Source organism: Pararge aegeria, chromosome 4, assembly GCF_905163445.1.
Source record: "Pararge aegeria chromosome 4, ilParAegt1.1, whole genome shotgun sequence".
NCBI lineage: Eukaryota > Metazoa > Arthropoda > Insecta > Lepidoptera > Nymphalidae > Pararge > Pararge aegeria.
In genome coordinates, this window is record NC_053183.1 from 2,025,406 (window position 1) to 2,036,929 (window position 11,524).

Consider the following 11,524-nt stretch of genomic DNA (forward strand, 5'->3'; position numbering starts at 1 on the left):
GAACTTGAAGAACAACCCGCAACCAAAACAATTGCGGCTTTTGACAGCAGTGTCAATTAACCTCAAAAACAATATGACAACTATCAGACAATAATTTTGGTCTATGAATAAATGGGACCGACTAAAAATTAAAAGCTTATCTAAAAACTAAATGTTTGTGCACTGCACTTAAACGAAAACTGATAAAACAAGGTTGAATCGGATGTATATTTATAGTGCTTAAAGAGGAATTTATCTTTTCTCTGTCATACCAGTTGCAGAACCTCATAACTTTTATCTATGGAATTTGAAACTTTATACTCTGTATGAAATGACTAGTGTATCTTTAGTGTCTGTCTCATATTCTTTTGAATACAGAAATGGCTGCCGTACAACAAAACTTCTCTAAAATGATATCAGCACAGCTACGTATGAAATCAAATGAGTTTTTAAACTCTCGTAAACATGCGAATAATCTCGCTGATATTCTACAGATGTTTGAGGCAAGTATACAATACTCCATGTTACTCGGTTGTTTACAAAATTGACGTCTTAGGTTACGTTTTCAATCTTATGTTGTATTTTAGGCTGAAACCGAGAACTATACGCCGCTATTGCTTACAATTGAAGTCATATTCACGGAGCTCTTGAAACGAGGAGATTTGGTCCAACATGTCGTACCATTAAAACCTACAGGTATGTAAAGCGGCAAAACCGTGCTGTGTGAAAATTATTGATTTTTCTGTCGTAAAATTCTGATTCGAGTTATGCTATTTTAAAACGATATTTGAATGTTAAAGTATTTTCTTCACAACGTTTAACCAACTATATAAGCTCGAAAGTTATTAAATCATTATGGTGTTATATAAATAGTCGCTCGAAATTATGTGAGGACCTGTGAGACAGGCATCTTGTGTAAGTGGCTTACGGAAAATTTTATGTAAGAAAATGACTTAACTTAGTCTAAACTACACTTACCCAGGCTGTGTCATTAAATTAGGATTCATTTATTACCGTTCTTGTTGGAAGGACCTGCTTTTGTTTCCTAAAATGTCATCTCTATAAATTTTCTTTGGTTTCAATAAACTAGTACAGGTTTCTTAAGTAATGATCAATAACTAATATTGTTGTATTGAGGGTCTTAATAAATTATATTTATTAGTACTGTAAATTCAAAGAAAGGCGTTTTTGACACTTGTGGGTTCCATCACAGAAAGCGTTGTATTGCCATTTTATTTTACAGACACCAGTCCGGAAGCAGAGTACAAGCGATGGCTGAACGAGTGTTACGAGGCAGCCATTTCCCGTGCCCTTCAGTGCATCAAATGTGGAAGGACCAGCTCACGGCTACAAGCTTTGGTGACTGCTTGCAAATTGCTGCAGGCTGAAGGGAAACATCCACTTGAACCTACCACAGGTTATTTCTTCCCTTCAGTAAGACTTAAGGTGGGGTTATTATTATTACTCTAAAGTCATTTAATTACTGTTTTTTTTTTATTTTACTAGCTGTTGCCTGCATTATTGCATTGCATGTTTATTATGGTTGCTTACCTTCCTTCTTCCCTCTTCCCAAAGCATTCCTCTCCTTTGGGAACCACTTTAGGTTTATGGGGATAAAAAGTAGCCTATTCTACTCTCCATCCTTTCAACTAATTCTATGTCAAAAATCAAGTAAATGGTTACTTAGAGAGTTCCGAGTTTCACCATTGACGGACAAGTAAAGGAGCTTCATATAGTTTAAAGTGTGAAGAAAGGATAAACAAACAAACACTTTTACTAATAATATATATAATATTAGTCAGGATTTTAATTTAACAAATTTCCTTAGCATAAATATTTTAGTTAAATACTGTTGTTTTTGTGATAGATGTGGTGATATACCAACTGATACGAACTGTTTTTTAGGTTTGCATTGCATTATTATAATACTAGTATACATTTTGTCATTGTATTGTAATATTGTTTCAGAACATATTCACAGTGCTGCTGGACTCAGAAATATCAATGTCACCACAAATAGTGCGCTTCCAAGAGTTCACAGAGTACAGGGATGTGCAACAACATGGCCTTAAAGTACTTTCTGCTATTGCTTATCGCAAGTATGTTTCTTTTATCTACCTCTTTGATTTATGGGCTCAATTGGCTGATTGGATCATAATTTCTGGTTGGTTTACAGTGTGCTCAATTTTGATATTGAATCAAAAGAAAGAAATTTTGCATTAAGAAATTTATAGCACCAGCCACAAGTGTGTAATAAAAGTAAAAATTCTTTTAAACACAGACCATAGATAAAATAGTTATTGTAGTATGTAGTATGATAAAAGGCACCATAGTTGGCACCATGTTTGTGTAATTATTTGATGCTTCTAGTAGTCATTTAAAAATATATTTTGTTTTAGATCTGCTACTCAGATCTACATGCAGAATTTCCTTGAACTTCTAGACAAACTATTGGCAATGGAAATACCCACAGAAATCAAAACAAAGGCGAAAGAACGGGACAATGATAACGAGAAAGAGATGAAGGTGCTTTGTGCTGCTGAAGGTAAGATACAAACAAAAATAAAGGTGTTACTGCAATTACATCACTAGTTAATAAAAAAGTAAAATCTGATGGTCAACTGCAGTCTTGCCTGGATTACCTGTAAACATTGCATTTGAAACGCGCCCTAGGGTCATAATACTCCAAAGTGTAATTACAGTCACATTAGGCTTAAAACAGACGCTTAAGGTTGAAGGAAACAGGGTGGCATATTGCAGGAGTAATTTCTGGCATGCCCTGCAAAGTGTTGCAAAATTAAAAAAATTATTAATTTCATGTAGGCCTGTCATGTCTTTCCTCAATATGACAATTTCCAGTGGGAAATTATCATAAAATAATTAAAATATCTATGAACACATCTGATCATAGTCAAGAACTGTTTGCAAGATAACAGCAGGGAAAAAAAATAATCATGTAGTCCTAGTTTATATACACTTTTGACAGTCAGTCTGTTTGTTGTGACTCTACCACAATTTCGGATGGCAGATTCTGCCTAGAAGATCCCGCAAGAAACTCAGCGGATTGCTCTTTTTCAATGCTCTGTTTATAGCGACGGTTTTCCACTTACAGATGGGCTATCTGCTTGGTCAGTCAATTAATACTACAAAAACGAAATTTCAGGCAAGCCCCAGTTCCCGTTCAACCCGTCCATGTGTCGTCGCTGCGCTAACCGTTGCTGGAGCTTCGCGTGCCTGTGGCCGCTGTGCGAGGACTCGCGCACGCACCGACGCGCCCTGCTGCTGCTGGTAGAGAGGTTGATGCCGCTTCTCAACAAGCCCCACCTCGCCACGGACATGCTCTGCGACAGTCTTGACGCAGGTATATATATATATATATACTATACTATACTATAACATCGGTGCGGCGGTCTTTTGGTGGCACAGTAGCAAACTAGATGGCGCTCTCAGCGTCCGCAACGCTCTCAACGCACGGACCGCTCTCAACGCACGCAACACTCAACGCACGCACCGCTCTCAACGCACGCAACGCTCTCAACGCACGCAACGCTCTCAACGCACGCAACGCTCTCAACGCACGCAACGCACGCACCCACGCACACGATTGGTCAGACAGCGGCATTCAACATATCTACAGAAAGCAACTTGCAACACATCGGCGTCGCTCCACGACCACTCAGCACTTCAACAGCAACGGTCGAATCTCGCAGTGCTGTACACTTCAGCAACACTACGTCACTAGTACGACTTCCGATATAGGAGGGGAGTCCTGTGGCGGTTCACATTACCGAACTAGTATTATAGTTCTTAGGCTGGTTTCAACTTTCAGTGTATAATCTGTTGGCGAACCATAAGAAAGATTTTTTAAACTAAAAAAGAACATATACTGACAAACCACAGTCCAACCTCATAGATTCAGGGTGTCGGTTTTATATAAACAAAACATATTCACGCCTGCACTTACACACACTTGAAAATATATTTACTTTGCTTCAACATATGTTGAAAATAGACCCAAACTATAGACATCACATAACACACATGCATAGAGTCACACACACACACACACACACGCACAACCGCAAACACTCACGCACGCACACACACACATGCAAACACATACACACATTAATACACCTATACAATATCTTTGTTTAAGTTACTTACCTGGCTCCAATTGTTTTATAGGCATTTACTAGGTTCTGCTTTTGATTTATTGGTACTATACATTTATTGTTGGAGGTGGGCTTTAATTGTTGCGACACAGTTTATACTACTGCAACAGTTATCGTGGCACCATGTTTCTTGTGTCAATTCTGTACCCTTACCAATATTCTGAATAAATAAATTTTGTTCTCGAAGGCGGGCCGATCAGCATGCTCGCGCTTCAAGGAGTCCTGGAGCTGGTGAGGCGCCACAACATCGAGTACCCGGACCTGTACGACCGCCTCTATGCCATGTTCGAGCCGGAGATGTTCGCCACCCGCTACAAGAAGCGACTGTTGCACCTCGCGGACATCTTCCTCAGCTCCACGTGAGTCATTACTAAGGATTTGCCCCAAACTAAGACCTTCTGCTTCTTTCTTATTCGTTCTCCCTCCTTTATGAGGAGGGTGGCGCCCACTCTCGGAGTCGTGTTCCTCTAAAGGTCTCACTTAGGGTCGTGACCCATTTAACTAATAAAAATCTTTCAGACAATGTCGCCACTAGCATTAGCTGTTAGCAATATGTAATGCTATATAGGTACACTTTTTATAGTTTCTATATAGAGTGCAGTGCTAATATGATCCGAGCATTGCACATTTTATCCACTATTTACTCAAGATTGTCTCCATCTCTCGAAGTACTCGAGAATCCTTTGAAGATAGTTGTTTGATACTTGAGCCTTTTATTCACTGTATATATACTTTGGAATGCACTCCAAATAAACATATCAAGGTCACTATCTAGTGAGATGATGGCGATAGCCGTATTCGTAAACTAAATACGAAAGCTACAAGGGTTCCAAACGCGACCTGGTCTAAGAAGAAGCCCACAACAAACTTAGCCGGTTGTTATCACCATCCCACATTGTCATTTAAAATTATTAGAAGACCAACCTGGTGTGAGCAATCATTCACACCCAATGTTTTTCTATCGATTACATAGTCCTTTATACTATAATAGGTACTGTTGGTCGTCCATTATAAATAAATAAACTAGCTTACCCAGCCCGCTTCGCCGGTCTAGATTTTGCTTTATTTTATTTAAACAATAAACTTACATCATTAAATTTTTAATCATTTATTTCTCTCCTTATTCATTCTCTTCTATTCTCGTCTCGAGCGGGTGAAGGTCATTATCTACACCCGTGTACACCCAACAATAGAATATCATCATAGTAAATAAAAGCTGTATTTGACAGTTTGACAGGTCAAAAATAGGAATGCTCCAATCGTCACCAAACTTTACAGGATTACTCGCCAGGTCAATCCGGAGATTCCCTGAAAGTTTCATTGAAATCGGTCCAGCCGTTTCGGAGTCTGTACGTAACATACCCACACACTTTCTCTTTTATATATATAGATAGATGCACTGTTGAAGTTGTGTCGTTGTTGCAGGCATTTGCCCGAGAGCCTGGTGGCGGCGTTCGCCAAGCGCCTGGCGCGCCTCGCCCTCGTGGCGTGCCCCGAGGACGCCGGGGGTCTACTACAGCTGGTCGCCAACCTCCTGCTCCGGCACCCCGCGCTCAAGCGGATGATCTGCTGCGAGGACACGCCGGCCATCAGTGAGTGACACGCGCTTAGATTCTGCTTCCACTACAAGTATCTTTTAAAAATTTGTAAAGATCATTTTTTGTTTGTATCTTCAGAACCTGTCTATTCTCTTCTGTTTTTTTTTTTTTTTTTTGTGGGATGGAATATTGTTCTTATTTATTTATTATGGATATTCATATTATAGAGGCAATGCTCAATTGGATCTATTCCATGACTGGTGGACAGCATTGTTCCGTGAATTGTTGTGATACTCTGAGAGTATTGAATGACCTGAAATTCAATATACGCAGAGTATCACTACAGTACACTATATTAATGTCATGTCTTTTATAATGTTTAATGTCGTATTTCATTTATTTGTCGTATCCATAAATTATGTGTAAGTGTAAGTGGCCCTGCCGTACTAACAAGATATAAAATAAATAATAGATATATATGTATGTATATAGTTATAAACATATATTTTTATATGCACGAGAGGCGGCTCTCGTCTTGAGCTGTGTTTTACGCCATCGGTTGCCTGGAAGAGATCGCTATGTAGCGATAAGGCCGCCAAATTGTATACATCGTGTTAACTAGTTATTTAGCGCGCCTCGCGCTCGTGGCTTTAACTGGCTTATTAGAATTATCTAAACTATGTTTGTAAATATGTAAAGTGTATAGCGGTTTGTCTTTCAAATAAATGAAATAAGTAATATTAATAATAAATAAACTAGGATCGCACGTACGCATTATACTACTACCGGTTTCCAGTATACCTGAACATCGAATGCCTACTGATTTAGTGGAATCCTAGAGAAAAAGAACATTTTACGAACTCTTATGTTATGTCTAACGACGTTAGGCGCCATCTGAAGTAACTACTGTGGAGCGTAAAGCTTAGGGGACTAACTGGCACTTGAAAAAAATATAAATTAGGTTTTTTTTAATCGAAAGATGAAAAATGTGAAAAATCAAACCCAAAATACCATACCTTTTGGCAAAAACCAGACAAGTTGGGTTGTACGAGTTGCCTAGTGAACATTGATTGGTGAAAGGCTTAGACTTTTAGTGAGAACGGGCATAAGTCCTGGAGACTAAGCACGCAATCTGTCCCGCAGTGTCGAACGACCCGTACGTGATGGAGGAGGCTCATGCGGCGCGGTCGCGCGCGTTGGGCGCGTCGCTTTGGGAGGTGCGTGCGCTGCGGCGCCACTGGGAGCCCGCCGTGAGCCGCGCCGCCGCTCTCGTGCTGCGAGCCGCCGACCAGCGCGAGCGCGCCGCCGACCTCACGCCCGACCGCGACGCCGCACAGCCCGTGAGTACGCCGCGATTCGAGACATCATCAATAGCCCGTAACAGGGGTTGACAACCTTTTTAGGCAAGCTTAATAAGGTTGATATTGAGTATAAGCAGTTATATAGCAGTATATGTTTTTTTTCCTTTCACGCCTTTGGTTGCCTAGAACTCCTGAAAGAAATCGCTATGTAGCGATAAGGCTACCAGATTGTACTCTCTTGCTTTATGTTTATATCTCTGTAACTACTTGTTTTATTTAGTGTACGGTAAAAAGTGTATTCATTTATTCATTCATAAGCAGGTTACAAGTTACTTTGCGGCTAAAGTAATGGACCGATTTTATCTATATTTTACTAATAAAAGCTAAATTATCAAGAGGTAAAGTAACAAAAATTATTTTTAAAATTGCAATAAAGTAATCCAATGTAGCAAAAATATATGTATAGAATTAATTACCGATTAATGAACTGTATATGTATTATTTAGCGTTAATTCATTGAGCCATCTCCCCGCGAAAGGGAAACCGAAAACCTAACCAGTAAATTATCACCGCTTAACACTGTTCTATACATTATATTAAGAGTTAAATTATGTTTTGTACCGATATAATATAACAGAGTACGTCGATACATCTGTCATTATATACAGTCATAATTTTATTTTTCTCTTTTACAGTTGTTCGATGCTGAACTGAAGAAAAGGTTCAAGGCCATAGAAATGAATTTCATTCGTCCACAAAGTATGGCTCTGCCCTCCGGAGAACGCCTCCTACAGTACTGGGAGTTTGCTTAAAGGCCCTCGTATTTACTGGACCTTCATTAGCAATGTCCTAAATTGTAATGCTAGCTTTGACTTCACAAATTGCAGAAACACACATATTACTGTTTTAAATGTCTTGTCTAGAATACCACAGCTCTTTTCAGACAAGGAAACTAAAATAATGCGATTTTTAGTAAACCTATACTTTGTCTAATATAGTATAATAATTTTGGCAGGTGCCCGTCAAGTTTCGTATTTTTTCCTGTAAAATATAATACAGATAATAACTTACTTCATAACGAACAGCCAAAGTCGGTTCTAAAATAAAATAAATGGAACATTCAAATAACACAATTAGTACGTACGTATTGTAAGCTTCTTGTTAAAAGTAGTGTTTATATTCTCTGACTTGTAATGCATCAAACAAAAATGGATGTTTAACAATGAAGATACAGACACAACAATAACACAATTATCGTACTATATAAAGAATATTATAAAAATTAAGCCTTATCTGCTATACTCCATGAAAGCCGGAGAATATGTATGGTGTTATTTATTATTTCTTCAATATTTATACTCCACTACAAGAAAAGCTCCTGCAAAGTACCTACGCACGTTTCGCTCCGAAACCGGGGCATCCTCAGGAGATCTTGACTTTACTATGAATACGAATGGGGATGCTCCGGTTTCGAATAGTTTCATTAGCGATTATTAACTACCTTCTCCTTACTGTGAGCTGTCAAAATTATCATCCTATATAAGGCAAAGCAGAAGTACAGAAAATTTCAAGTTCAGCGCTATTTAATACGTTTTGAAAATATTTTTACTCAAAAAAAAAAAAAAAAAAAGGCTCTCTTGTAAAATTTTGAGATAGCGTGGCATCATTGTCGCATAGAAGCGAAATAGTTCCCCTCGGGGCTGAATTTCTTCCCGAAAGAAGCCAGCTATTTGTGGAAGCAATCAATATTGAAGATAATTTTACACCACCTGTCTGCTCTCTCTCATCTTGTCCTAATCCAAAGGTTGCCTGGCAGAGATCGCTACTAAGCGATAAGGCCGCCTTTTGTATTCTACTTCTGTCTTTGTACTTCTATTGTTTTTTTTTTTCTAATTTCATTGTGGTATACAAATAAAGAGTTAAATAATAATAATAATAATAATAATAATAATGCCATTGACAAAAATTCACTCTCAAACATGACATTGGCCCTTCAAAACATGAAAAAACGAGACATCTCTAAGACAGAAATATATATTGAGATATAAGAGAGTATAGGTGAGGGTAATCCAGGAGATTTTCATAGCGATGTAGCCGAAAAGTTTTGAGTCATAACTCATACAGCCAGTGAGACTTGTTTCCGCACCTCATTGCAACAGTAATATAACATGTCGTAACGCACCCAATTACGGGGCACGGGTCTCCCACAATGAGAAGGGTTTGGAAGACAGTATTACCTGTTTTTGCGAATTATAGCAAATTAACCAAGGAAATCGATTAGTTAATTTTATACACTACAGCACGGCTAGCATCGGCAGGAAACAATTATATCCCCGGGGGAAAGGATAAAGATGTATCTTCTCCCACACGTTTATCAACTCTCAGAGCATTGGCTCACACGTGGAAATAATATCTATGTAATACTAAACGGGGGTAAACTTCTCCTATTCCTTTTTCCCGTGCTTAAGCGGGTAATATAAGGTATATTACCCGCTTAAGCACGGGGATAAAATTTTTATCTCCTGCCTGTGCGAGCCCTGCACGATAAATTAGATATATACATAAGTGGGTTTGCTTGATGTGTTTACTGGGAACGCTTATCCTCCAGGGGTAATCTCACTGGTTCTACCTTTTAAGGAAAGTTGGATGTAATAAATAAGAGAATTAGATCTTCACACTTTTCTAGATTAAAAAAAAAACACTTAAAATAATCAAAATTTAATGATCCATATGCATTGATCATTTTATTTTGCCGTAACCAATATATGTATGTTTAATAGTTAACTAATAAAAAGCAAAATAATGCACGTTTAAAACTTTTCCTTCTGTGTTATACAAATTTTTGTACATAAAAATATAATCTAGGGTTATATAGGGGCGACGTAGATGCAATATTTAGTTCACGGTTTTCTAGAATTTATCTAACGAAATAATACATTCTTGGACTTAGCAAGTAAGCTTAATATTTCACAGTGGAATTCCACCCCAGTGACGCTTAAGATCGGCACTGGCTTGTAGCGGATAATCTCTATTTATCTATTAAATAAACGCTGTTAACATTGGAACAGTTTCGCAGGGTCTTGTCAGATTTTGTAACACTAGCTCTTAACTAGAAGTTGTCAAAAAACTGCACAACTACTTTAAATAAAGGGAGTTAAATTCTAGCTCCGGTTGATACTTGTAGCACATAGATTTTGTAGAACCGTTTTTTACTTCCACACAACACAAGCTAGAATGAAATGAAATCAATTTTATCATGTGACCTTTGTCAATTTCAATTTGTGAGATTTGCCATTCCAAACGACACATATTGTAAAGTTCACATTCTAACAATGTATTTTAAACGGAATCGGTGTAAACTGTTATGTTATTCGAGATCATAATTACCATTTTTTTTGGCATGAAACGTGACTTCATCTATATCTCGGGCTCCTTTCCATCTAAGCACAGACGCATATGAATAGATATTCTTTACTATTTATTGCAAGCACAAAATGAAAATGCATACTATGGGTGCGGTGCAGGAATAGACCAATCCGATTATTTTCATATGACGTGATATTTTTTTCGCGCCATTTCTTGAGAATCTTATTGGTAATCTTTTTACATGTCTCGAAAACTCACCACTTATCTCTTTATTTAAAAAAAAGAGTTCAATTTCCATAGATTATTAGAGAAATACCATTCGCTTCCTTTTTTCAAAAATTTGTTTAGCCTTATCGGTATGTTACGAGTCAGTGCCGAGCTATAATCTATTTATTTATATTTAGATAAGAAATAATTTATTAGATTGTAAGTTATGACTAAAATTTTGCACCCTAATGTTAAATAAAATTATATTTGTAGGTTGTTTAATTTTTTTTTATAACACGTAAACCGCAAGCTTCAATCAATAATGTACTATTCCTATAAAACTACGAGGTTGGACACAACGCGGCAAAAAGAAGAAACTAACCTTTATAGGCTAATCATAAGAGAAAACTTATATTGCATGGACACTGACAACTGAAAGCACATCTAGTTTAAATATTGATCGAAGCTATACAATTCTGTTTCTTTTTTTATAGCTTGTAACCTGTGTGTGCTACGCTTATATTTCTGAGTTTATTTATTATCACTTTTTTTCGGTTAATTCTTATTATATGTGATTTGTTGAATGATAAATTGTTATTATTAAAATGTAGTAGGGTTTACAGTCTTACAATTTTGAACTAATTTATTAAATCTTTGAATTTTGCATAAAAACAGAAATTTTGCTTATATAAATATAAACAAAATTTTTTTTTTTATGCAAAATTCATAGATTATACAATATGCTAAACATTATATTCTTGAACTCATAAATATTGTTTTTGAACAGAACAGACTATTGAGTAAGGTCTTTTCTATAACATTAAGATTTTTGAAATAATATTAAGTCTTCTTCCTTTATTCTGTAAGTAGATGTAGAAATTAGCTTGTTTTGGATTTTGATGTCCTTTGTTGTTTTCATCAAAATTGTTTTGTTGATACTTGAGATGATGAAATTTAT

The 11,524-nt window shown here is 37.1% G+C and overlaps 1 protein-coding gene across 1 annotated transcript; it reads left to right on the top strand.

The window, feature by feature from the left end:
• The first annotated feature begins 351 nt into the window (after window positions 1–351).
• Window positions 352–8,548, top strand: LOC120623361 (nucleolar complex protein 4 homolog B). The gene is made up of 10 exons (XM_039889338.1): window positions 352–482; window positions 567–675; window positions 1,223–1,425; window positions 1,948–2,078; window positions 2,379–2,524; window positions 3,143–3,340; window positions 4,342–4,513; window positions 5,580–5,746; window positions 6,836–7,032; window positions 7,689–8,548. Exons 1-10 carry the CDS (start codon window positions 360–362, stop codon window positions 7,803–7,805), a joined length of 1,563 nt encoding a protein of 520 aa, XP_039745272.1. The 5' UTR covers window positions 352–359; the 3' UTR covers window positions 7,806–8,548.
• The last annotated feature ends 2,976 nt before the right edge of the window (window positions 8,549–11,524 follow it).